The sequence below is a fragment of the Rhizomucor pusillus genome (genome assembly GCF_041956525.1).
Source record: "Rhizomucor pusillus strain CBS 183.67 unplaced genomic scaffold VTP01scaffold_5, whole genome shotgun sequence".
Taxonomy (NCBI): domain Eukaryota; kingdom Fungi; phylum Mucoromycota; class Mucoromycetes; order Mucorales; family Lichtheimiaceae; genus Rhizomucor; species Rhizomucor pusillus.
Window position 1 is genome coordinate 1,559,183 of NW_027192147.1, and position 25,594 is coordinate 1,584,776.

At 47.0% G+C, this 25,594-nt stretch overlaps 13 protein-coding genes across 13 annotated transcripts; 8 read left to right on the forward strand and 5 right to left on the reverse strand.

Annotated features, from left to right (window-relative positions):
• Positions 1–13: 13 nt before the first annotated feature.
• On the reverse strand, positions 14–892 carry VTP01DRAFT_8781 (uncharacterized protein; the record flags this gene model as incomplete). The annotated part of the gene is made up of 2 exons (XM_069387940.1): positions 14–745; positions 824–892. 2 exons carry the CDS (start codon positions 890–892, stop codon positions 14–16), a joined length of 801 nt encoding a protein of 266 aa, XP_069241659.1.
• A 2,244-nt stretch (positions 893–3,136) lies between these two features.
• VTP01DRAFT_8782 (uncharacterized protein) lies at positions 3,137–3,844 on the forward strand (the record flags this gene model as incomplete). Its single annotated transcript, XM_069387941.1, has 1 exon — positions 3,137–3,844. One exon carries the CDS (start codon positions 3,137–3,139, stop codon positions 3,842–3,844), a length of 708 nt encoding a protein of 235 aa, XP_069241660.1.
• An 89-nt stretch (positions 3,845–3,933) lies between these two features.
• Positions 3,934–5,460, reverse strand: VTP01DRAFT_8783 (uncharacterized protein; the record flags this gene model as incomplete). The annotated part of the gene is made up of 7 exons (XM_069387942.1): positions 3,934–4,277; positions 4,348–4,767; positions 4,831–4,940; positions 5,002–5,110; positions 5,182–5,275; positions 5,336–5,367; positions 5,418–5,460. 7 exons carry the CDS (start codon positions 5,458–5,460, stop codon positions 3,934–3,936), a joined length of 1,152 nt encoding a protein of 383 aa, XP_069241661.1.
• Positions 5,461–5,667: 207 nt separating this feature from the next.
• Positions 5,668–6,524, reverse strand: VTP01DRAFT_8784 (uncharacterized protein; the record flags this gene model as incomplete). Its single annotated transcript, XM_069387943.1, has 4 exons — positions 5,668–5,722; positions 5,790–5,900; positions 5,965–6,134; positions 6,198–6,524. 4 exons carry the CDS (start codon positions 6,522–6,524, stop codon positions 5,668–5,670), a joined length of 663 nt encoding a protein of 220 aa, XP_069241662.1.
• A 307-nt stretch (positions 6,525–6,831) lies between these two features.
• On the reverse strand, positions 6,832–8,294 carry VTP01DRAFT_8785 (uncharacterized protein; the record flags this gene model as incomplete). Its single annotated transcript, XM_069387944.1, has 2 exons — positions 6,832–8,159; positions 8,237–8,294. 2 exons carry the CDS (start codon positions 8,292–8,294, stop codon positions 6,832–6,834), a joined length of 1,386 nt encoding a protein of 461 aa, XP_069241663.1.
• A 1,371-nt stretch (positions 8,295–9,665) lies between these two features.
• Positions 9,666–11,177, forward strand: VTP01DRAFT_8786 (uncharacterized protein; the record flags this gene model as incomplete). The annotated part of the gene is made up of 4 exons (XM_069387945.1): positions 9,666–9,930; positions 10,003–10,135; positions 10,204–10,435; positions 10,515–11,177. The coding sequence occupies 4 exons, from the start codon at positions 9,666–9,668 to the stop codon at positions 11,175–11,177; spliced, it is 1,293 nt and encodes a 430-aa protein (XP_069241664.1).
• Positions 11,178–11,527: 350 nt separating this feature from the next.
• VTP01DRAFT_8787 (uncharacterized protein) lies at positions 11,528–12,967 on the forward strand (the record flags this gene model as incomplete). The annotated part of the gene is made up of 6 exons (XM_069387946.1): positions 11,528–11,623; positions 11,691–11,730; positions 11,786–11,843; positions 11,900–12,343; positions 12,418–12,844; positions 12,908–12,967. The coding sequence occupies 6 exons, from the start codon at positions 11,528–11,530 to the stop codon at positions 12,965–12,967; spliced, it is 1,125 nt and encodes a 374-aa protein (XP_069241665.1).
• A 34-nt stretch (positions 12,968–13,001) lies between these two features.
• Positions 13,002–13,214, forward strand: VTP01DRAFT_8788 (uncharacterized protein; the record flags this gene model as incomplete). Its single annotated transcript, XM_069387947.1, has 1 exon — positions 13,002–13,214. The coding sequence occupies one exon, from the start codon at positions 13,002–13,004 to the stop codon at positions 13,212–13,214; it is 213 nt and encodes a 70-aa protein (XP_069241666.1).
• A 748-nt stretch (positions 13,215–13,962) lies between these two features.
• VTP01DRAFT_8789 (uncharacterized protein) lies at positions 13,963–14,973 on the forward strand (the record flags this gene model as incomplete). The annotated part of the gene is made up of 2 exons (XM_069387948.1): positions 13,963–14,338; positions 14,432–14,973. 2 exons carry the CDS (start codon positions 13,963–13,965, stop codon positions 14,971–14,973), a joined length of 918 nt encoding a protein of 305 aa, XP_069241667.1.
• A 1,366-nt stretch (positions 14,974–16,339) lies between these two features.
• VTP01DRAFT_8790 (uncharacterized protein) lies at positions 16,340–19,605 on the forward strand (the record flags this gene model as incomplete). Its single annotated transcript, XM_069387950.1, has 6 exons — positions 16,340–16,618; positions 16,719–16,802; positions 16,872–16,956; positions 17,012–17,145; positions 17,253–18,711; positions 18,776–19,605. 6 exons carry the CDS (start codon positions 16,340–16,342, stop codon positions 19,603–19,605), a joined length of 2,871 nt encoding a protein of 956 aa, XP_069241668.1.
• A 188-nt stretch (positions 19,606–19,793) lies between these two features.
• On the reverse strand, positions 19,794–21,397 carry VTP01DRAFT_8791 (uncharacterized protein; the record flags this gene model as incomplete). Its single annotated transcript, XM_069387951.1, has 2 exons — positions 19,794–20,965; positions 21,043–21,397. 2 exons carry the CDS (start codon positions 21,395–21,397, stop codon positions 19,794–19,796), a joined length of 1,527 nt encoding a protein of 508 aa, XP_069241669.1.
• A 211-nt stretch (positions 21,398–21,608) lies between these two features.
• Positions 21,609–24,537, forward strand: VTP01DRAFT_8792 (uncharacterized protein; the record flags this gene model as incomplete). Its single annotated transcript, XM_069387952.1, has 11 exons — positions 21,609–21,642; positions 21,715–21,841; positions 21,922–22,151; positions 22,234–22,416; positions 22,580–22,611; positions 22,675–23,034; positions 23,092–23,195; positions 23,257–23,773; positions 23,835–24,069; positions 24,138–24,213; positions 24,273–24,537. The coding sequence occupies 11 exons, from the start codon at positions 21,609–21,611 to the stop codon at positions 24,535–24,537; spliced, it is 2,163 nt and encodes a 720-aa protein (XP_069241670.1).
• A 103-nt stretch (positions 24,538–24,640) lies between these two features.
• Positions 24,641–25,558, forward strand: VTP01DRAFT_8793 (uncharacterized protein; the record flags this gene model as incomplete). The annotated part of the gene is made up of 5 exons (XM_069387953.1): positions 24,641–24,731; positions 24,784–25,043; positions 25,115–25,368; positions 25,455–25,487; positions 25,549–25,558. The coding sequence occupies 5 exons, from the start codon at positions 24,641–24,643 to the stop codon at positions 25,556–25,558; spliced, it is 648 nt and encodes a 215-aa protein (XP_069241671.1).
• Positions 25,559–25,594: the final 36 nt, after the last annotated feature.

The following is a 25,594-nucleotide window of genomic DNA, read 5'->3' on the forward strand; positions in this document are numbered from 1 at the left end:
AGACGACAAGATTTCAATACCGTCTGGTGCTCTTTGTTACACGGTCAGTGTCGTAGAGTTCGGCCGCTGCTGCCGATCGCTTTCCGCGCTGTTGCACCGTGCACTGACGTCGAGTTTGTTGTTTGGTGCGGCGGTTCGCGGATGGAGGCTTTCCACGACGCTTGCGGTGGTGTTCAAGCGGCTTGTCGAGGTGGGCTGAAGCCTTGATAAGGATCATGGGCAAGATACGTCGGCGAGCATTAATGAACCAGTTACTGATCTGGTTCAGCGTGAGTCCGGTCTCTTGCTTGAGCCAGTTCTTTTCTTCTTCAGTGGGGTAAGGATTGGTGCAGTTCTCGACGAGCCAGCTCTTGAGGATAGCTGTGACGGGTTTGGGCAAGTTGCCGCGGCGTTTCCTGTTCTCAACCGGGTAGCCAAGGTCATGTGAGGGTTCTTGTCTGGTGAAATCAATCTCATCATCCTTGACTGTGGGGAAATATGAGGATTTTGCAGACTGCGAGGATGGCGTGACTGGAAGTGATAATGATGATGGGCGTGGTGATGTAGACCGTGATGACGACGCAAACGAAGTCTTATCATCCTCATCGTCTGTGCTCGTCCAGATACGCCCGTTGGACTCGAGCATTTGATGTACTTGTCTCTTCTTGAGCTGGACCAAGGGCGACGTTTCCTCCGATACGTGGATTTGCTCCTTTGGGCCGCTCGGGTAGTCATGGAAGAGGACAACGGGACGAAATATGCGCAGCTATTTGAAAATGCATCAATGACATGAGCGACATATTTCAGGATTTACACATATGACCGTTACAGACAGATAACATACAGTTGGTCGTGGATCTGGGTAATCGTGAAAGAGAGTAGATAGCGGAGGAAGTCGGAAGGATGAGGACATTGTTGTTATTGTTTTTTCTTGCAGAAACATAATGAAAGTGGAAAAAGAAGGTCCCTTTTTATAGTTGTCGGTCAAGACAAGTTGCATTGACAAGGATGATCTACAAATTGTTACACACGCACATACATCTCTCTTTGTAGAGTGCATTTTCTGTTACTCCATTGCCTCTTTAGGTCAATAAATGAGCGGGTCTTGGCTTGCATCTCGCCTCTCTCTTCTTTCTTCTTACATAGAACTATTGTCCGTGGCGTGGGGCCCTAGAACAAGGATCAATAATCGCCCTGTCATTGGGGAGTAATAAAAAGTGCTGGGCGTCGATCTCATCATCAATATCAATAAACTCTTTGAACCTATATCTCCTCGATTTTTCCCAAAACAATCCCCTCGCGCTTTTCCCTTTCTGAACTGAGTTGCACCAAGTGATCCTCGTCTTCCATCTGATCTAGACAACTAAACCGACACAAAATGGTTTTTATTTTTCGAATTGTCAAAGATCCAAGGAAACTTGTCTGGTTGAGGATGACAGGTGGCTATGTGCGGCTCCCAGAACTTCACCGTTCGATCCCCTCTTCAGCTGTAGGACTGCCCTATTTAACCAGAATCCCACATGGCGGATTAATTATGAAACCGCGTATACGGACATTTTATGAATCAATGAATGTTGCCGGTCTGGGGGTCGATTGGGGGGGTTTTTCCGCAGTGTAGGAGGAGGAGAAAGCCTTAAAAAAGAAACTTCTGATCCCGCCCTGTTCCGTCTCACATCTCTTCCTGGTCTGGCATCATATGCATTTGCCTAAAACATTATTTTCTTCCCTTGCTGGCAGAAGCAGAAGCAGCAGTGCACCAAAACCCCCGTGCAAAAAATTAATATCATCCTTGATATACTGCGCAGAGATATGCATATACACAGCACGTTCGTGAGTGCCACAGTATTTACCCCATGTTTCTCTCTTCTCTCGACAGCTACATGTACTGTGCAAATCCTTTCATAAAGAACTGCATCATTTCACCTGCCGCGTGGCGAAACGCATCTTGTGTGACAGGCCGCATCCCCACGCGAGAAAAGGTTAATGGTCGCACAGCACTAGGTAAATCTTCTGGATCACGTTTGGTTACGTTGGAACAGCAGAAACGTCTAGCGAGAAGCTATTGGTGTTCTTAAACTCTCAGTTTACTCAGTTTACATATGTGCAATCTATCTTGCCCCGCATAATTCATCTCCTACATAGCGCCGCCTAGATCCTTTGATCTTCTCATCACCCGAATTATCAAAAGAATAAACAACAGGTAACGTAGGGACAGGTACATATTGAAATATGCAATGTCCTTGTTTGTCTCAAATGCCAAAGAAAGAAAAGTTTGGCGCTTCCAAATGGGAGAATGGGTCATCATCACAGTGACGCTTGCTTTGCTTGTCACTCGCACCACCTCCTTGCAGCCACCTCCACCACTGCTGGTGGTGTCAACATCAAGCATCCATTCGCATCTCCAAGCATGTCGTTGATGCCTCAGTCACGAACCAAATGGCATTTGTAGCACATTTTTTTGCCTGTATGCTTTGTTGCGATGTGGAGGAGACGATGATCCTGTAAGCTCAACATTGAAAAACACTCTTATCCCGGATATATGTATATAAAGAGTTAAGGCTCACTCACACACAGAAAGAGAGAGATCGATCGACGTAAGAAGGGCGCCGCGCCTTTTGTGCACTTCCTCTTTGTTGCCTTAAAAGAAACTAAAATTTTGGAGATAGGGATTGGTTCTTGATAGCGTTTCATGGTGATCGCAAATACCCACGCTGGTTACCGCTGTTACGAGGTCGAGTACCAGGGAATTTCTACATAAGTTGCTGTGGGAGGCGCAGTTTAATATATTGGCTACGTGTTTCCCAAAAATCCATTTCGTTGGCTTCTTGCTGCGGAATCTTCAATACGTAGTCATCGTGCATATAGCGATTGCTGCGGTTTCCCTGCGCCACTTACACGACTACGTATATATAAACATCAGAAAGTATCCCTACGGTTACTATCATTACCAGTTCATTATTTCTTTTTGTTCTGATTATTATTACTATTATTTATATCATATCTCTTTGAATACCTACTACCATGTTATCGCCGTCATCTACTAGTATCAGCAGCCAAATGTTGACCACATCCTCAAGCCAACAGACTTACAGCCAAGCTATCGCCCCTTGCCACCTCGAAATTTGTTTCTCTTGTGAATGCAGGAACCACCGCAACAATGCTGTCCATGGTTGCTACCGACAGCAGCAACTGCAAAGCCGTGATGACTGGCGCGGCAGTTGCTGCTGGTGGCGCTCGTCGTCCCTATGAGAAAATCAGGTTCGACTATGACGATATGGTTATTCACATGTCACGCGGCGCACTAGACAAATTCTGCTCTGCACTTTATCATCATCCACACGAATCAGCCATTATCTCGGTCAATGTTGACGTTTCCTCAACTGAAACAATCTCCTTTGGTTCAGCTGCGCAGTGCGTTCTCACTCGTCCAAGTGCAGGCGGGTCCAGTATTATCAGCGAGGCTCTATCCGCTGAAGTCGTTGATCGTTTCCTTGGTATCCAGCGCATCAAGACTGAAATGGAGCTCAAGTACAGCAAGTCCGGCCCCATTACTGACTTTGCTTGCACCGTCCAGCGCAACATCACTCTCGGTATCTCTGTTACTCGCGCCAAGCCGTACAAGGCCAGAAAGATGACAACCAAGGTTGCCTCCCGCCTGCTCACCAAGAAACTCAAAGGCATTCTTGTATCCAACCAGACGGTCGTAAATTATACATTCAAGCGTCAAATTTTGCATGTCTGGACCGAGGATGGTAGAACTGCAGCAACTATAAAACGCATCTGCGCAAACTTGCCGGCTGAACTTCGGAGCAATACCATTATTTTGATATCTACCGTCAACCTTGACACCGTGTTCCATGCATGAATTTAACCATATCATCATAGTTCTGAAAAAATAAAGATCCTGATACTTCCTCTCTCTCTTTCTGTCTCTACTTTCCCTTATTCCTTTTATTATTCCTCCTGTTCTTGTTCATCGTATCCATCTATAGAAGGTGCGCCCTCGACGTTTGCCGGCGCAGGCTTGCTATTTACTTGCTTTTTGGTCGCTCCAAGCTGCTTTCGCCGTATAGAAGCGGGTACAAAATTGAGCAATTCCTTTTGCAAGTCTCGCAGCTTCGGCTCTGCGGAAATAGTGACGGGTCCAGCCGGTTTGGGAGCTGGTGGTGGGGATGCAGGACTTTCAGCAGCAATGGCCTGAGATGGATAAAGCGGTGCAGGTTGCAGAGGCACCGCTGCTGACGGTGGTGGCGGTGGCGGGCGTTGCAAAATCTGCGGGTGCTGCATGTGAGGAGGTCCTGTTGCGCGAATTCATTATTAGCAAGTCCAGTTTTCTACAACTATGACATCAAAAAGGAAAAGACTTACGAGGAGGAGGTGGCGGCGGCACCATCATGGGTGCTCCAGCGTAATAATTTACAGGAGGTGCATGTACAGTAGGACGTCCAGGCGGCGGTGGTGGTGGAGGTGGCCGCATACCATGTGCTGCTTGAATAGCTCCTAACTGTCGCTGGAATGGTTGTGGAGGCGGAGGTCCTGAAGGAAGTGGGATATCGTCATCATCATCATCATCCTCGTCTTCATCGCCTGCTTCCTTCTTTTTGTTTTCTACTTCGTTCTCAGTCGCCTTAACTGCACTTGGCGGTGGTGGCCCTTCGGGTAGAGGAATATCATCATCGTCCATTTCACTCTCTGATTCCTCCGAAGTTTCGCTCTCGTCTGATGTATCTGTAGTGCTCATATCTGTATCCTCATCCGACTCCTCTCTCGCTTGCTTTTTGGTAGGCTCTACCGACGAATTCTAGTCAGATAGAGTCTTTAAATCCTTTGCAACCAGGCGCATAACCAAACCTTTCTTTTTAACAGCGACGAATTGCCCTGTCCTCGGATCATACACCATCTTTCTTGATTCTTGCTGTGCTGCCTGCTTCCTTTGTCGTTCGGCGAAAGCTGCTTGTGCACTGCAATAGGTACAAACGAATGAGTATAGTCTTTCTCCCAAAAGTTTTCATTGATGCTTACCCGGTTAAAGTTACACCATGAGTCTCTTTTGCCTTTTCAATTCGCTGCAAGTCAGCTTTTAATTTTGCTAAGCGATTCTGTGCTTCACTGTCGAGTTTGCTGTGACGAGCTGTGTGTAAGAACTGTTCAGCTAAGAGGTACCACAGTAGAACCAAAGCAGAAAAAAAATTATGTGCTCACCTTGGTTTTCGAGATGCTGGATCTCTCGTTTCAATCGACCCGTATCCTTTTTTGCCAACGCCTGTTCTCGTGCACGTCGGCGTTCTTCCTTGTTCTATGGCTGACGATGAGTACGATCGCACAGTCGTTTTGATCAATGCTGCGTGTCGCAAACCTTTTTCAGCTCTCGCTTACGTTGCGCCTTGCCTACACTAGTGTGAGTCAAAGTAATAGCCAGTAGAGACGGATATACCTACGCAAAGCGTCCGCTGGGTTAATGGCCCGCTTTGATTTTGGCATTTTGTTTGGTGAAAAGAGTTACGACCTTTGGAAATCAATGCGCACAGGACATTGAAATCTGTGCCCCGACCGCCTTCGCCGTTAACCCCATTAGTGGATTGTACAGGGCCATCCCAGCATCCGCAAAATAATGACAATTTTAATATCAATAACCGACTAGGAAAGCCGATAGCTTTATTTGATCTTTTTTTTTTACTGTTAGAATATCTAAGGATTGACCTTTTCCCATTGACTCTTCATAGCCATAGAAGAAGTAATTATGCTAAATCATTGTTAAATTATTAGAGATACGTTGCAAGCTGGTCGTCGCTCGAGATGTAGATTCTTACCCAGCAATGCCAATGATTCCTTCGTCCACGGGAAGCCATCCAAGGTTGCCAGAGGGGATGATAATGTCAACAATGTCTTGCAGCAGCTGATACGATACCGAGTGCGTCTCCCTGCAGAATTGTTTACACGTTAAGCTTTTTACACAAATGACTTTATCAACGAACGACATTATACTTTGTATACGCCTTCTTCTCCTGATCGACGAGTGCTCCTTGCCTTTGTAATTGGCACAATTTGTACAGGCCACAAAGGATCGACGCAAATAAACTGGTGAACCAGCATTCTTGGCCAAACTTTGTGATTTGCTTGATAGCTTTGGGTTGATAAAAGTTGATAGCGGTTGTCTATTGTATATCGACTATGCAGTTAGATTCTACCGTGGGCAATTGCCGCGTTCCATTACTGACCAAAACAAACACTTCAGACAGGTAGTAGAATGCATTGAAGACATGCTTCGAGATGGTTGTCAGGCGGATAAAATCATCCTGCCGCGTATTTGCGGTGTGCACGGCCGTTTGGAAGAACTCGATCGGTTTGAATAATCGAAAGAATTTACGTCCATTCCCAATATGCTGCTTGAGCTCAGCCCAGCGCTCAACAACGTCTTTTGGGGCACCTTTTCGGAACAGGTAAAAGGCATAGAATCGAGCAAAGTACTGCACTAGGCGACAGAGCTTTTCACGCCCTGTTGTGCTTCCGAGATATCTGTTCACTGCGTCGACTTGGGCATCCATATCTGGCGTTTACGACCAAGAAGGAAGAGAAAGAGGGAAACAAGAAAGGGGGCCAGCTAAAGTACAGTGTGTATTTCGTTTGCCATCGAAATGCTGGCGCCCCCTTGATTTGTACATGGATTCTTTTTTGGGGGAGGGGAGAAGGGGGATGATATTGTCGGCAAGGAGACCACTATTGGTTGAAAAGTGATGGCACGGCACATTTGCTGCCAAGTCTTGCATCCATACATGAATGCGCATTTGATACACACATTTTTGTTTATTTACTACATACAGCACACGCAAAAATTAAAAAGCTAAAAAGAAACTACGACGTATACGATTTTGCCTTTTCTTTCCAAGCGTCCAAAAGCGACTTTAGTTGGTCGACCTGATGCTCGACTTGTTCTCGAGACTGAACCTTGGTATCTTCCAAATATCTGTTGATAGTGTTGATCGCTTCATCGATGTTGTGTTTAACAAACGACTTTTGGTCTTTAAATTTGGTTGCCAGGTAAGACTGGATCCAATCGATCTGGGCCTCGGTGTATCCGAGACGGCGGTAGGCATCGAATTCCTTGTCGCGCCAGTAATGGGCAAACGAGTCTCGCCAGCTGTTGGCCATCTCGGAGGCGCTTCCTACACCGGCCGACTTTGCAGACGAAACGCTAGAGTACAAGTCTTGGGAGATGGAGCTGGCAGCGGATTTGAGCGAGGCATAGTTCTCCTGCGGCGACCATGGGTTCTTGGGTTGATGATAGGCTAATGGTGCGTAATATTTGCTCAATGGCCATGTGTTCAGAGCACAGTCTCTCAGGTAGTACAGCCATTCATAGGCGTAATCCAGGGCTGCGTGACCCTTGTCTTTGATATTGTCTGACATTTCACCCACCCATTTTTGAGTCTGCTCATAGGTGTCTCCGGCATAATCCATGGCGAAAACCTTGTAAGCATTCACTTCACGTTCAACTGCACGCAGAGCGTCCCGGATCTGGTCTTGAGTGAGCTGGCCTTGCTTCTCCAGATCATGCTTGAACTTTTGACGCCAGTGCTTGTTGCCGAGGTTCTTGATATCCTTGGTAGATTTAAACGATTCTTGGATTTGCTCTGCTATTGCATTAGCTTGCTCGCGAGAAAACTGCTTGCTTTCGTGCAAGCGGTTTGCAACGCCTTGCAGCCACTTGTTCAAGGATGCAGAAGCTTGTGTATCCACCGGACGGCGATGAAGCACCTTTTGGTACCAACTCTGGGTCTGGAATGAGCCGGTGACATCGTTGTAGATATCCCGCCACTGCGCTTCAGTGACGATCTTCTTTTTAGTGGCATCCCTGCGAACACGCTCGAGAGCTTGCGCGACGCGATCGCCAGATAGTTGGCCTTGTAGTTCGAGTCGACGCAGGTAGTGCTGGATGTCAGACAGAATTGCGTCAGCGTCCTCTCGGGAAAGACCCTTTTGCTTCGCTAGCTTGATCCTCAGACCATCGATGACATGATTGATTTTTTCACCAAAGATTTCCGTATTGGCGATGGCAGCGTCGCGGTAGTACTTTACAGTATCGAGAAGCGATGGATCGTTATGTTTGTAACGAATGTTGTACTTGTCAAGATATTGCTGTACTTGATCGGAAGTCCAGCCCGAGATATCCTCGGTGGTTACTGTTCATCCAGAAGCAAACAATCAGTTAACGTCTTTGCTTATCTTTTCAGTATGTGCTACAGACTCTCGGATTTACCTCGGCCCAAAACAAATGTACTTGCAAATAGAAGCAAGACTAGTAGCAGCGCTTTCATTGTGGGTTCACGTAAACTTGAGAAAAGAACAGCGAGGAATCGAAACGAAACATATTTTATATGCAGACATTACGCATGGGTGATCGAAGTGGATTCCCGTTTTTGGAACGCGCATCCCCAATTATTATCGGCGTTTGTCAACATTGAGTCAAGATAGCAAGGTGCTTGATGTTGTTTTGAGTCGCCTAGATATTCGCATACTATGTTCATGCCTATAGAACTTATGTCCCCGTCCAAAAGTGTAACGCACTGCACTCGGCTCTCCAAAATAAATAAGGAAAGAGAAATTTTGATCTACAACGTTTATTCTAGCTCTAACATAGGCGTAATCGACTAACCGCAGAAATGAAGCCACGTAGCTAGCATGAAGAAGTAATCTTGGGATGCAGCGAACATGCAACTTTCCAAACGAGGTTGTGTGTTCTCTGATCTGCCAAGACGCCCGAAGGGAAGCGGCTCTTCAAGCTGTTTCACTGCGGCCCAACAAAAAATTGGGAACCCCATTAGATGTACTCACTCTAACATCAGGCCATATCTGCGTCCATGTATTTCCGTCTGCATCGTACACCGTGAAGCCAAAACCAAATCAACATCAAAGCCTGTGCTGTTGTCAGCTCTGTTGTTCAATTGAAATCAGGTGTGGATGACAAATGTAAAATGCAAACTGGAAGTGATTTCGAATGGTTCACTAGCCTTTACAGGCGGGTATTGCAAGCAATTTCGAAAGCTAAGTATCAGCCTGGCGTCATCGGCCATCACAGATAGGGAAAAGGGCTTTTGCCTTTTTGAGACGTTATTGATGACACCGTGCGCACAGATCGACCTGTCACTCAAGGTCCGTACTACACCAAAGACCCAAGTGTTGGAAAGTCGGCATTGCGCAGCTCGTGATCTTTTTTTTCTTTTTTTTCGATTTCCTAGCAAGCAGCAGCAGGCTTCTGCCAAGGTCATGTCACCTTTTGGAAATTCGACCTTTTATCTGATAGCGATCTAGGACACATTTTTAATCATTTAAATCCAATGTAGTTGGATTAATACACATTGTCCTTCGTAAATCGCTGATTTTCACCGCAGCACTTTGAAATGCTCATCCACTACGTGGTTTACTATCTGTTTTGTTCGCTCCCTTTGCTATCTTTCTATGTACGTGCACATGAAAGGGATAAATACAATGGCGAAATTCTATTGGGCGTTCATCCCCACTGCCCCAAAGTGAGTCCCAACAAAAAATCTTGTTCCGTCCCAGTGGATCACAGCGACTCCGAAACTTTCTCGAATGAAAAACCCGTTTCAATTCTCTTTAAAGAACTGAAAAAGGGGGAAAGCCTTTCTCTATCTTCTCTTCTTCTTTACACACACACACACACACAAATGTCGACTACCGATACCATCGTTTACGCATACACAAAGTCCGAGGCAAGGAAGCCTCCAATGGAGAAGCAGCAGATGCCTCCTCTATTTGACGAACCAACGACCCTGCAAAACTGGCATAAACATGTCAACTGGGTGCAGTCTATTCTGCTTCTCGGCACACCATTGATCGGTCTATACGGTGCATTGACTACAGAGTTACAAACAAAGACCTTAATTTGGGCCATCATCTATTACTATATCACCGGCCTCGGTATTACAGCTGGTATGTGATGAAAAAAGTCTTTGCTTTCTTTTTGCTGGCATGGCTCTGACACTTTTGATGCGATTTCATCAGGTTACCACCGTATGTGGGCACACCGTGCATACCGAGCAAAGCGTCTGCTGCGATGGATTTACTGCTTTGCAGGTAGCGGCGCCGTTGAAGGCTCTATCTACTGGTGGTCTCGAGGCCACCGTGCGCATCATCGGTAAATTTCACATTAACTGCAAAGGGGATATCATCAATGTGAACTCGCGTTGACGTTGGCTTAATTAGATGGACCGACACCGATAAGGACCCCTACAGTGCTCATCGTGGTTTCTTCTTCTCTCACCTTGGATGGATGCTTGTTCAGCGCCCAAAGAACCGTATCGGTTACGCTGACGTTGCCGACTTGAAAGCCGACCCTGTCGTTACCTTCCAGCACAAGCACTACCCTTACTTTGCTTTGATTATGGGTTTCTTGTTCCCTATGTTCGTCGCTGGTTTGGGTTGGGGTGATTTCAGAGTAAGTTTTTTGTTTTTTTTCTACCCGAAATTTTGGCCCCGCTCGCGGCCGATACTGACGACAATTGCACTCTATTCAGGGCGGTTTCTACTACGCTGGCGTGCTTCGTCTCTGCTTTGTCCACCACGCTACCTTCTGCGTCAACAGCTTGGCCCATTACCTCGGTGAGGATACCTTTGATGACCATCATACCCCGCGCGACCATTGGATTACTGCCCTTGTTACCATGGGTGAAGGCTATCACAACTTCCACCACGAGTTCCCTCAGGACTACCGCAACGCTATTGTTTACTACCAGTATGATCCTACCAAGTGGCTGATCAAGTTGCTCTCTTTCACCGGATTGGCATACGACTTGAAGACTTTCCCCGCAAACGAAGTTACGAAGGGTAAAATCCAGATGCAAGAAAAGAAGATCATGGCTATCAAGAAGCAGTTGCAGTATGGCACCAAGATTGAAGATCTCCCTGTGTTCACGTGGGATGAGTACCAGGACCTTGTCAACAAGCAAGATAAAAAGTGGATCTTGATCGAAGGTATCTTGTACGATATGGAGGAATTTATCAACGAGCATCCCGGTGGCGAAAAGTACATCCGAACTGGTCTTGGCAAGGATATGACTACTGCCTTCAACGGAGGTGTATACAACCACTCTAACGGAGCCCGAAATCTCTTGACTCGCATGCGCGTTGGTGTCTTGAAGAACGGCATGGAAGTCATGTCCGAGAAGAAGGCACAGTAATATCCCTCGAATAAGCAGATCAGCAACATTTTTCCCTTGTTTCCCTCTACTACATCATTTTTCTTTTTCTTTTTCTTTTTTTTTCTTCGCTTCATCATCCCTTCTCCTCCTTCTTTACATGTGGCACTCTCTCTTATATACGGACATCCCAATCATTACCTACTGTTCGCTGTGTAAAACTTTTTTCTTTGCATCCTATTAAAATGACAGCCATGAATGCGATTTTCCATAGCACTTAGTTGCCGGTTTTGGGAACAAATCGGGTGTCGGAGAATGGTTTGCAGGGCAGCGTCACTGTTTCTTCTATAGGATTCTCTTTTTTCTTCTTTCTTTGTCTCTCTTTGGCACTCATGGGTAAAAAGAAAAAGTCCAAAGCTTCACGTCCTTGGTGCTGGTACTGCGAAAAAGACTTTGAGGACGACAAGGTCCTTGTTACTCACCAGAGGGTAAGTTGTTCTCTAGAACCGTGTTCCACTGCAAACTTTGACTGATGCAGAACATTGAAACATCAAGGCCAAGCACTTCAAATGCGCTTTTTGCAACAAGAAACTAAGTTAGTTTTTTTGGACTGTCAGGCTTTCGCAGCTCATGACTAACAATGTGCTTAGCAACTGCTGGCGGTATGGCTGTACACGCGCAGCAGGTGCACAAGGAAGAGATTACAAAGTAAGAATATTTAATTTAGACCGTGTAATTTTTGGTGTATTAAAAGTCTAGCGTAGGGTCCCGAACGCATTGCCCGGACGAGAAACATTAGATATCGAGATTTTTGGTATGGAGGGCATTCCATATGAAGATCTAATTGCATACGAAAACAAAAGAAACGGCGGCAACGTCCCAAAACGACCGCGTATCGAAACGGAATACACAGAATTGACACCAGAGCAGATACAACAGCAAATTGCACTACACAAGGCTGGAAATCCGGCTGCTGGTACTACGCCGCCACCACCCGCCGGTGCCAGCCCGGTCGCCACTGCCACACCCACAGCAGCCTCGCCTGCACCACCCACTGCTGCTGCTGCCGCCGCAAGTTATCCCTACTATGCGCCATATTCCACTCCTCCGGTAAGCGCATCTCCTGCTGGGTATCCTAGTCAATATGGACAGTATTATCAGCCTTACCCTCCGCAACCATATGGATACGGTGCACCACCACCGCCAGGGTAAGTCGAAAACGATCTGCATATGCGAACTTTTTTGAGGACATATGCTCATCCCTGTGTTGTGCAATCCACAGTGCACCGGCTGCCTATCCTGGTTGGGGTGGCGCTGACCAACGACCACCAGCATACGGCGCGCCTTACGGTGCACCCTACCCTCCTCAAACTTCACCGCCACAGCCAGGCGGCGCAGCTCCTGAAGCATCGCCGCCATATCCTGGATATCAGGCTCCTCCTGCTCCAAATGCCTACTATCCATCACCAAGCGCTACAGGCGGCGAATACAATGCGACTGCGAACGCTGCCGCCAGCACAAATGCTACCAACGAGCAATCACAAGAAGCACAGCAAGCTCAAGACTTAGCGCAAGCACAAGATCAGACGCAAGCAGCCGCAGCGCCGCAACAAGGTGAAGTACAGTCAACGCAACCAGTAGCAACTGAAGGCACCAAAAAGAAAGCATCAAAAACTAGCCTTATATACAGCGACAACGAGGTATCTCCGGTAAGTTTTCGTCGACTGCCTATGGAGGAAGCGGCCCATTTTGTTCTAATTGATCTTAAATAGGAAGAGAAACGTGCAATGCTTGAAACACATAGAAATCGTGCCAGGTTGGCAGCAGCGTGAAATTGCATTAACGGTGTGTTTGTTCCTTTCTCTCATGGTAAATATCGTCTCCTCACTGCATACAAAGAATGACGCCGGCATGATCCCAGATAAACTTTCTTCATGCACAAAACGGGAGTATGCAGAATGGTTTGTAAAACGTGCTTTGGTAAGACAAGAATGGAATAAAGTTGTCGACGCCTTTACACCTGTCACCCTGCCTCGCTTTCAATCTCCCAACTATTCTCGTCCTTTGATTGACATTTAATCCTTTTCGGCCATTTCGTAAATGTGACAATGTTCTCCGTACAAAGAAGTCTTGAAAGTAAACGCAGGCATCCAGCGTGAGCGATGCAGTGGGCATTGGTGAGCGATAGCAACTGGGAGGTCGATCTGCCTTGATAGTTTTGTAAATGCCCAGTATGATGGATTCTCTGCATGTTTGAGCGACGCGGATCTCGTCGTTCGATTTGGATTGCACTTGAAAGTGATGTGGGAAAGAAGAGTTGTTAAACACGGCTTGGGGCACGCAGCACAGCCTGATAGCTGAAAGCTGAAAGCGCAAGTTAGATGGGGATTCTGTGTTTTCACGGCAGGGAATCAAGGCCATGAAGACGCACCCCTAAGGCGTGCATATAACAAACAACGTTGTCGCATTGCATCAAGGGTCAATCTTTCCTTAAATATCATTTGCAAATAAAATCACTTAATTCGCATTGAAACAACTTTAAGCTTAATGTGAAGGATATAATAACACAAGGAATATGATATACATGATATTTTCATGTGGGGAGGTCATCTGTGAGCAATTGAGTGATGAACTGATTTGGAAAGAGAGACGTACGCATGGGTGCACAAACGAGAGTTGCATGCATGCTTGCCATTCCTGTTTCGCCGCGAGCGCCAAACTCAGAAGGCATGTTATAGGTTATGTTCAAGTGTAAAAAAAGATTTCTCTTCCTTGTTCCTGACAACACAGTGCTTTCTTTTCCAGGGCCCCATTCGCTGTCCCACCAATGCCCATGATATTCAGTAAACCGCAGCGCAAGACCGTCGCTGTCGATTTGGATCAGACGTTGGCGCATACGCTCGAAGCACTGCTCGAGTGGCACAACGAGGTGTACCACACTGACTTGTGTCTCGCAGATTTAGAGGCATATGGCTATAGTTCAGCCCACAACAGTTCGGCACTCGGAACTCGAGAAGAAGCTTGCTACAAGATCCGGGAATTCTACGAGAGCGATCACTTTGCGAGGGTCAGGCCCATTGACGATTTCGCCCTGGAGGCATTGAAGATGCTCAAGAAGAGAAAGTTCAATTTGGTTATTATTACGTCGAGGCAGCAATTTATCGCCGAAGAGACCAAGAAGTTTGTCGACAAACATTACCCAGGTAAATAATAACGCACGCTACTGCTACTGCTGCTGCTGCTGCTGCGGACGACTAGTATTATCAGCCATTGGGAAGCTGACACATGTATGCCAGGCATATTCGACAGCATCTATTTCTGCAACCTTAATTTGTCTGACGCAGAGCAGCTTGAATACGTGTCTAAACCCAAGTCGGCGATCTGTCAAGAGATTGGAGTCGATGTGCTGATTGACGACGATCTGAACCATGCATTGGACTGCGCAGCACTGGATATGGAGGTTTTGCTGTATGACCGCAAGGGCCAATACAAGTGGAACCACGAGCGGCCGCGAAAGACAGCAGGCACATTGACGTCCATGTCTCGGCAGCTGTACCAGCCCTCTGGGCCGCTGCCGCCCAACGTGACACGAGTCAAGAGCTGGAAAGAAATCATTGCATACTTTCCAAAGCCAAAGAGCCCGCTCCGTTACTGCTATTATCCGCAGGACCTCGAGCAGGATGACAGCGCAGCAGATGAAGAGGAGGAGGACAAGGAGGATAGCTACGATGATGATTACGTTGCCGCCAGTTATCATCACGGCAACTATGAAACCGTAGAGATTGACGGCCTAGCTGAAGACGAAGAAGATTATAACTGCAGATCAAGCATATGGTGATCCTTCTATGTGTAATATGTCTTTATGTCATTTTCTCCCTTTCTTTATGTCCAAATACCCTTCACGCACTTACTCACGCACTCACTCACTTTTTTCATTTGTAAAAAATCAAAATCATTTATAAAATCATGCAACATTAATAGTTTCCATCTGAAGCAATGCCGTAAATGGTACTTGGTTTATAGTGTTGCAAGTATGAGCGGGTCAGGGGTCACATTCTTGGAATTTAACGCATGACGAAACTTTTTGGATCAGCCATCATCCCAAAGTGGGCCACATTTTCCCCGGTGGAATGGCTCCTCTTTGATAGCTTTGAGCTGACAAAGTAGAGCGGATAATGTGCTGATGATGGAGTTTGTATTGCAAAACGCTCTATTTTCTGGTTAACTCATTTGCAACCTGTTCTTCCATTGTGGGAGCTGCGATTGGGCCAGAAGTGAATGTGATGATACCATCGTCGTCTTTGACTGGAAGGTCATCCACGATATTTACTTAACCAATACGCGCTTATTGTCCTTTGTTCTTAGCAGTTATTGGTGTGACATCAGAAAATAAAAAATGCCATCGACGAGGTATCATGAAGTGCAATGGAATTTCACGAGTTTTTGGGAGCATATGGCAATAACGTAGATTGTAGAGTGCTTCAAATCCACAGCGATAATGATCCGTCTTTAGGTTATTTTGTTGATGCGCAAGCTCGCCTCGAGTAGCATTGAAAGCGAACTTGGAGATTTTACAACTTAAAGAAGATAGAAGGCGCTCTTAGACTAAGTTCGGTATATGTACATCTTCTCCGAGCGATTCTTCGTCGATTTGTCGCTGCTAACTGTGGTAACTGGACTCGAATAAATTGGGAAACTGTGGCCCATGACCCATTTTCGGGAGACTGATCAGATTCAACTTCCAACACTGTGCAGATCGTAAATATCGGATGTGGGGATCCGTTTGTGCGCCCTGAATGAGAAAGAAGTTACGCTCCTTGTTTGCATTGCTGATTTCCTTTTCAGTTGGGTCGCACACTTCAAGCACATTGTTGATCGCTCTCATTTTGCGTGTTCCCCCCTCGGCGTTCGTCGATGCGCGGGCACGCCCTACCGCACACGCATACGAAAAAAAACTCTCTTTTTTAGTGTTACAGCTTTTTTTTCCTTTGCTTCTTCCTCTCTCTTTCCCCCTCTCTCTCTCTAACTATCTTTTTCTTTCACTGACTTGTGTGTATCAACTCGTCACACACTCTCTTTTTTTTCTCTCTTTTCTTTTTCGTTTTTTGCTCTTCTCCTTTTTTCTGTAACCGATCTATATAAAAGAGTAAATTCGAACCCCTGCCCACGTAACGTCTCTTCTCTTTTCCTTGTCATACCACGCAATGACCGAAGTCGTACCTTCCTCTTCAGCCGCCGGAGAGACCATTCAGGCTCCGAGTATCTTTGCTGCTCTGGAATCACCAGAGCCACGCTATCTTACGGTGCGCCCCGTGACCGAGAGCGAGCTGCCCTGGTGGCAGTACTATTATCAAATGTATCATTATCATCCGCCGCCGGGACGCAAGCCGACTGTGTTCGGTCCGTATCTGCTACTGCACACGCTGGGCGAAGGAGAGTTCGGCAAAGTCAAGTTGGGAATCCACATAGAGTCTGGCCAAGAGGTAAAGTAAAATAGGGGAGGGGGATGGAGCTGGAGGAGACTCGGCAGATACTGATGATTATGATAATGATGATAATGATATTGCTTTCACCTCCTCCCAGGTCGCCATCAAACTGATAAAGAAAGACCACATTGATTCGTCTAGCCGGATGAGCAAGGTCGAGCGCGAGATCTCGGTGCTACGGGTGAGTAAAGATTATTTTTTCCTGAGATTTGAAAGCAACTCACTGTAAAGTTTCATCGTTTAAAATCAGACGGTTCGCCACCCCTACATCGTCAAACTCTATGACGTGATCGAAACGGAAAAGTATATTGGCATCATCCTACAATGTGCCTCTGGCAAGTGTACAATCTGAGCAGTAATACCCTGTTTTGCTAAATCGGCAAACTTCAGGAGGCGAGCTATTTGAGTATATCTTGGCACACCGCTGCCTAAAGGAACGCGACGCTTGTCGATTATTTGCTCAGCTGATTAGTGGTGTGCATTACATGCATCAAAAGCACATTGTGCACAGAGATCTCAAGCTGGTAAGTGAAGAAATAAAAAGAAGAAATGCGAAAAAAAGTAGAGAGCATCCAGATCCATTGCCATGCAGGTTGAATTTGAATAACAACCTTTTTTTTATCATTTACAGGAGAACCTCTTGCTGGATCGGCACCGTAACATTATCATTACCGATTTTGGTTTTGCCAACCAGTTTTCTTCAGCAAAGGATGACTTGATGGCCACATCCTGCGGCTCACCTTGCTACGCTGCACCTGAATTGGTTGTCAGCGAAGGACTGTATGTTGGCTCAGCCGTTGACATTTGGTCATGCGGAGTCATCCTCTATGCCATGCTGTGCGGGTACCTGCCTTTTGACGACGATCCTGCCAATCCTGAAGGTGACAACATCAACCTTCTTTACAAGTACATTCTCAACACGCAACTGGCATTTCCGGATTACGTTAGCGCAGACGCACGGGATCTTTTGCAGAAAATGCTCGTGCCCGATCCCGCAAAACGATGTACGATGCAGACTGTTATTGAGCATAATTGGTTGCGGCCTCATCGGGATCTCTTCCGCAAGACCATGACCGAGCTCGAAATGGAGGCCACACAGAAGGCCGATTTGCCAATCCAGCCAGCAGTTCCATCAGCAGCAGGCATCATCAGTGCTACCAATAGCAACAACGATGATCGCGCAGCACAGGTGCAAGAAACTTCGGTTGGCGCCTCCGAAGAATGTTACGACGCCGTTGTACCCGAAGAAGATCATCATCAGCCCATGGAGATCGATGGTCAAAACAACGCGAGCAGCGACAGCTCAATGGCAGCTCCCGAGACACCACCTCAATGTCTAGTGAAAGGAACCATCGCTGCCACGACTGATGACTCGGCAGTGCCTGAGATTTCTTCTCTCGAATTACCAGCATCCATGCACACCTCGGAATTCAAAGCCGAACACGAAGCACACGTCCCAGAAACGCCTGAACCCAGCATATTGCAAGCTAAATTCCTATCTAGCATACACAAGCACAACAGTAACAACAACAACAACAGCAACAATGACACACACCAAGAACAGCAGCAGCCTCACAGTGTCAGCTTCAGCACTCCCCAGATTCCCACGCCCACACATCCTCCAAACAAAAAACACCCCCCACCCTCGTCGATCCTTGCTGCAGTTGCTGCTGGTTCTCCTCCTCGTCCTTCCTCAGCCGCACAACCAACACCTTCGAATGCTTCCAGCAATCGCGGAACGCGTCGCAAGGCATTAAGCTTGCTTGTCAACTCTGTGACTGATCACCTGCAAGCACCCACTACATCGCATACATCTGGCAAAAAGACAATGTCGTTTTCCCGCAAGCAAGGTTCCCGCCAGCGCTCACAGAGTGTCCTGTCGTCATCCGGCGCAACTCAGCGTTACAGTGGCATTAAGCGGGTTGTCACCGGCAAAGACCGACATGCGGACTCTGCTGCATCGTCACCACCGCGACGATCAATGCACGTGATGCCATCAGTGTCTGAGCAAGTGGTGATGACTGCCGACAAGGAGAAGCACAAGAGTGCCGGCAAGAAGCTAATGGAATGGTTCAAAAAGAAACCACTGAGTGAGTGTTGACAGTTTTTATTGCTTAGTTTATTTTCAAATAATAATTGAATTCGTTTGTTTAGGCACACGTGACCGCAGTTTTACGCTGCATGAAGAAAACCTCCACCACCACCACCAGCAGCAGCCACCTTTGAAAACCATGCTTATCGGCAAATCATACGCGGTTGATTTCAACGACACAAAGCTTCGTGTACATCACGGCGCTGTCGATCAAGACGCATTGACATCACGCTCACCGACGGATGTCCTCATTGAAGTGAAACAGACTTTGCTGGCTATGGGCATCGAAATCAAAAAAGATGGCGAGTACAAGATCAAATGCGTGCGCCCACGACGCAAACAACGCCCCTCGTACCAAGAACAGCGAAACCAACATCAATCGAGCAGCAGCTCCAAGCCCGTCGTATCAGATACTTCCACCACCACCACCACCACCACCACAAAGAAACAACGACGTGTTAGCGGCAGCACTCCGTTCCGTATGCTGCTGCGACGCAGTCCCGCAGCGACGCTGCTGCACGGCGATACTGTCTACGGTGACTCTGCGGTAGATCCAGGTGAGGAGGTCCGATTCAGCGTCGAGCTATGCAAGATCAAGAACTTGCCTGGTCTTTACATTGTGGATATCCGGCGTCTGCGTGGCAATGTCTGGTCATACAAGTTCTTGTACCACACGTTGCTGGATACCTTGAACCTCAGCGGAAAGGGTGGCTATATTGCCAACAACAATAACAACAAACAGCAACAACAACAGCAACCACGGCAGGATTCTTCATCCTCGTCCTCCTCTTCTTCGGCATCCTCTATGCAGCGTGCAGCAAATAGACACAGCTGCGCGAGCAGCGGTGGTAGCAGCAGCAGTGCACTCGAAGATGTGAAAGAGGAAGATTAGATTAAAAGAAAACCCATCCCTCCCCATTCTCCGTGCTTTCAACTGTTTCTCAGCATATTCTTCTGCATCGCTTTGTTTTTCTGTAATATAGTAAATAGCAACCCGTCCCCCCATTTTCTTTCTTTCTGAGCAAGCCAAGATTGTGATGTGCCATGACTTCTTGAATGTGGAAAAACCAAAAAAAATAATTATATTCTGTAGCGATACCACATGGTCACTCTCTGCTCTAGCAGCTCTTGTGTTTTCTTTAGCACTTCAGGAGAAACTTCATCGCAGTCTCTGACCATCAACGTGTTTAGACGCTTGAGGTTATGCAGCAAACCGCTAAAGATGCTCAACCCTTCGTCGGTAATTCCAGGACAGTCGTGGATGTCCAAGCAAAGCAGAGAATCCAGGTAACTGGCAATAGCCATCAGGGTCATGTCATAAATGGTATCGTTGTGTCGAAATGAAAGAAACTGCAACCTTCCAAACAGGCCCCACTCCTTCAACAGTTGATGGAGCGACGAGGAAGGTAAAATTCCACTTCGTATGAGCTCAAAACTGCGCACATTGTGCAATCGACCGAGCGCTGCCGCTACTTGATCGGTCACGATGTCGTCCAGGTCTAGCGATATTTCCTCGAGTTGCGGCGATGCGTCTAGGAATGCAATCAAGTTCTCGGTCGCGCCTTCCGCTTCACCTAGACCTCCTAGTTTGATTGTTTTCAGGTTATTCAGCCTGCTACCGCCGCTGCCCAAACGTGCCAGCGTTTGCAGAGTGAGGCTGGGAAGCGACTGCGTGAACATGACACCAAACCTCTCCAAGGTTGAATGATGCTTTGTGAGTAGGGGTATAATGCTCATGGATTCATCGAAACCATCTTGATAGATGACATTGAACCATTTCAGCACTGGTTTCGCTGGTCTCGTTTTTGACACTGTGCCGTATACTGCACGGGCTGTAGTAAAGTTGATCTGCTCAATGTCTGGACAATATCGGTCTATCGCTTGCAGCAGCTCGGCTGGCCGCTGCACGCTCTTTCCAATGCTCAGCGATCGTAACTTTGGGAGGTACGGTATGAGCTTGTAAATTGGCATGTATCCGGCAACCCAGCTGATCGCTAAACTTTCGAGGTCGAGAGGTCGGTCCGGTATGTACCATTGCCGTTCGTCTATCGGTATCCTTTGCTGCATCAAGCTGCTGTCATCCACATCGTAGTAAAATGCCGTCAGATTCGGACACAGTTCCATGCTCTTGTTGTATATCGTGTTGAGCGGTAATCCACACTGCATAAACTCCAGTTTGCGCAAAGTCGGACCGTTGAGCTGGATCAGTCGGTATAACGGATCATCGAGTTGTTTGATTGAAGCAATTTGCACTAGTTTCACGCGTGTGGATTTAGATTTTCAAAGCGGAGGGCAAGCTAGGTATATATCTGGGTGGCTGTCCACGTACGCTTTCGTAAACTTCGCGTGCCATTGTCCAGGAAACGACGCAGGAGCTTGCTTATCTCGCCATTGTCGTAGCGATAGTACGCCAAGTTCAGTTTCTGGACGTCTTGGTATCGTATGTAATCAGCGTATAAATCATACGAGGATACCGTGAAGCCTCCAAAGGGCTCCGTATCGAGTTGCTGCCACATGCGCCGCCAGATATGAAGCAGGAACCATCGCCACGATCGACACACTTTGGCTGCTTCAAGTCGCTGCTTCAGTTTCAAATATCCAAATATAATGTCCAGGATATCTTCTGGAAAGATCTTTACAAAATCGCCGGCCCCCACAGCACCTTCATCGTACAGCGGGTCCATTGCAAGAGGAGGTATAGAGAAACAAAGGCAGCGGCAGCGGCGATGGTCGGGTTGCGCCCTCCGTCCGTCCACAGGAGGCAGTTGCACAAACTTTGCGTATCACCAAGCAAGGCAAAGGTATAGCTCGCCCACATGCATCTTGTGCTTTTTCTTTTTTTCTTTTCCTACTTACTCCTCCTCGTTCCTCCTTTTCCTTTTTCCCCTGCACTGTATGAACCAAGATATTTACGGGCGGCTTGTGTGGGGTAGGTTGTTTTCTACGAAAAAAGTGCATGCTTAATCGGGGAGCGTTGTTGAAAGAGCAAGTGTACATACAGAGCTAGTCAAGCAGCTATTTTCTTTTGATCAAACCAAGCAAGATCGAATCCTCGACCAGTTCTACCACCACAACGCTAGTTTTGCGTCGCCTTTACTCGTCACTGAGGGTGTGGAAAACATACGCCGGTAGCCGTGCATATAAAAAAGTAAAGCACTCCAGCGGCAGCAGTAGCTAACTCTGGAATCTATCGGTGATGTTAAATTAGCGTGCTGCTTGTCTGGAAAGCAGTAAACCGGAGCGAGCCTGCGATCAACAGCATATGTTTTGATGGACAGCACAGATGCACCGTATTTATGACCCAGAGGATCAGCCCGAGATTGTTGCCGTTTGTCCATTTGGAGCTTCCAGTGGTCGTCAACCTCATTTTTGAAGAGGTGAACGAGGATAGGTCCAGAATCAAAATTAAAAGACACGAAGAGCAGTGGACCCTGCAAGGTAGTAATCAATGACAAGAAATTCTGGCGCACTTTATATCCATTTTGCTTATTGCCGTTGGTTGCCGTCCACAACGACGCAGGTCTAGTGCAGGCAATGCCGCTGGTTTCATTTTGGTACGAACGGTTGATACGTGCGACTGCAGGCCGATTGCTATCGACTGCAGGCGTGCTGGTCCACACCGCTACCGAAACAGCTCATTTAATATCGCTTCGAAGCAAACAAATCGATTATCACAGCAAAAGAAAAACTCTCGAGAGCACTAGTCCTCAAATAAATGGAGTTCACTGAGCAAAGGTCCGTGCACCGTGCAAAACTTAAAAAAGAATCTCTCTTTTCTTTCCGTTTTTTCCTTTCGAGCAATGCCATGGATTTCCTGTCCCTGACGTTCCAGTTTCTTTGCTTATGGATAATACTATATATACTAGTGTTTGGACTCAAGTATTACGTGAGCGACAAGGCACGGCATAAACGCTGCCTAAAGAAATAGAAATAGAGTGTCTCTGACTCGGAAGCAATACAGGGACCTCGACGACATCGTGCCCAGGCCGAGATTCTTCCAACTACCACCACTACCAATGATTCACGAGCAGCACGCGATCAGTGGTACATTCGACTTTTCCAAGTGCGATACACAACGCAAAAGTGTAATCGTCTATTCGATCGCCTGGCAAACCTTGCACCTGCGTTTTGGCACGCGTGGTTTTCGGTCGGAACTGTTGTAGGCATCCTCTCGATGGTTGCCGGCGTTGTGGTCATTGCATACGCTGCTTTGCAGATCGCCTATGCGCTCAAACATGCGTTGACAGGCATAACATCACATTTATCTAAACGCTCGCTCACCGACGACGATGACGATAACCATCAAGTCTTCCTGCCCATGGTACAGTTGCAAACACAACGTTGATGTTCCTGTTTCGCTAACCATCCCGCGCGCAAGATACCGGGCGTTACCGTTCCCTTGAGTCACATTGGATACTATCTCGGTGCTCTGTTTGTATGTGGTGTTTTCCACGAAGCTGGACATGCCATCGCTTCCTTCACGTACGTTTGAAATGCATACCGCGTAACGTGTATACTAGTACTTAACTGCAATTTTACTTAGCGAGAAAGTGCCCATAAAAAGCGCAGGTGTCTTCATCTACTACATATACCCTGGAGCGTTTGTCAATATACCCGATGAATCGATGCAGCTCTTGTCTCCCTTCCGCCAACTCAAAATCATCTGCGCCGGTGTGTGGCACAATGTTGTACTTTACCTGTGGACTTTTATTCTCCTTTCTGGCGGATTGAAACTATGCTTGACCCTGGCTGGATGGCAGTCTTTGGAAAGTACCGGTGGTGTCAGCGTCGTGAGCGTCAGACACGAGTCGCCCTTAGCGCAGCATCTGCCACTGTCTTCGGTTATTTATCGGCTAGATGATGCGACGCTAGCCCGAAATATTATCGACTGGAACGATTATCTTCTCGCAGATGAGGCAAGGAGCAGACCTATCAATGGATTTTGTACATCAATGCAATCAGTGGAGACGGATTGCTGCAGCATCGACGATGACCAACCGTTTGGCCGATCCAAAAACGCATCCGTGTCATGTTTCCGCGACTTTACATTAGTGGACAGTGTAAGTTTTTGCAAAGGCCAAGCTTTGTGCAAATTTTACAATATCACAACATCTTCTATAGACACCACAGTATAAAATGTGCTTGCCGACTGCTCAGGTTCTAGTGGAGCCGGACGTGCAACGGTGCATGTCTGACTCTGACTGCTCATCGCAGGCCGGCGCCGTGTGCGTTAGTCCGTATACGCCTTCAATAGCAGGCCAAATCGTGCGCATCTATACCAAACAGCCGCCTTGGATGGGCGGTGCAGAGAATGCCTTTGTGTTTGAAGGAGAGCTTGTCGATATTTGGGAGAGTGGCAAGTATAGTAATATGATCGAATCTGCAAGGGTCCATTTATTAAAACTCCTTGAAAACAAAAAACAGTCAAAGTAGGCATGCTACGCCCTCGTTATTGGTTCTTACCAGTATCCATACCGCATATCTCAGAGCTATTCTTGAGGTAGAAGAGACATAACCATGATCCCGTGCTTGGTATTGTAGTAGTAACATGTGATCTAGGTACATTTCCTCATTTACATTAGCGCTGGCGCTGCTCAACATTTTACCGGCCTTCCAATTGGACGGTGAATTTGCCCTAGAACAACTGACAGCTTTGCTGCTCAAGCGAGACAACCCGATTACGACAGCGCGCCCCAACTCGTTTCCACAACTCTATGCGCGCCGCATAGTTCGTGTCATGTCAGTAGTTGTGGGGTTCGTGGTTAGCGCAAGTATCCTGATGGGATTGGCAGGGCAACCGGGAAGCAGTAGTGATCTACACTAAATAACAATGCTGCCTTGCTAGCCCCTATCTCCTTAATTATTATTTCGCTTTCCAAGCCAATGAAGCATTGCCAACTCTTTTTTTCGTCTCTCTTTCCTCCATCATGAATATCTTTCGCCTCACAGCCGATTTGATGCACTTGATGTCAATTTTCATCTTGCTCGCCAAGATACAAACCAGCAAATCATGTGTTGGTAAATAGAATGATGACAATCCCTTTGAAAGCCAACGCTGACTGCATAAAAGGTATCTCGTTCAAGACGCAGCTCTTGTACGCAATCGTTTTCATGACGCGCTATCTTGACCTTGCCGTCCATTACTATTCATTGTACAATACTTGCATGAAAATCTTCTTTATCGTATCATCTGTCTATATCTTATATTTGATGAAGGTCAAGTTCCGCGCCTCGTACGACACATCTCTGGATACGTTTCGGTTTGAGTTCCTAGTCCTGTTTGCAGTCGTGCTGGGCTTGGCCACTGCATACAAGTATACACCGCTCGAGGTACGGAGGTTGGGGGTGTCCCATCCTAGATTGCTACACACAACGGAAAACGCTGCAATGTTTTCTTCTAGGTATTCTGGTCGTTTTCAATCTGGCTAGAGTCCGTCGCCATTATGCCGCAACTTTATATGCTGCAACAAACAGGCGAGGCCGAAACAATCACGACTCACTATTTATTTGCACTTGGCGCCTACCGAGCTCTGTATCTGTTCAACTGGATTTATCGGTACTCGACCGAGAAAAATTACACGGATTGGATTGCATGGGTTGCGGGCTTCATCCAGACCTTGCTGTACAGTGATTTCTTTTACGTTTACTACCAAAAGTAAGCAGGCTGTTGTGCAAAACTACATCCATCAACCATCGTTGTGCACTCTTAACTAACGCGTGTGCGCATCCTTTGGTTACCAGGGTTGTCAAGGGCCGAAAGTTGGAGCTATCAGGGTAAGGAGTGATGACTCTGCTGTGACAAAAGAGAGATTCTCACTTTGACAACCGTTGGCAGAATTGTGTAAAGTTTCCGACTCAATTCCAATAAAATAGCAGAGGGT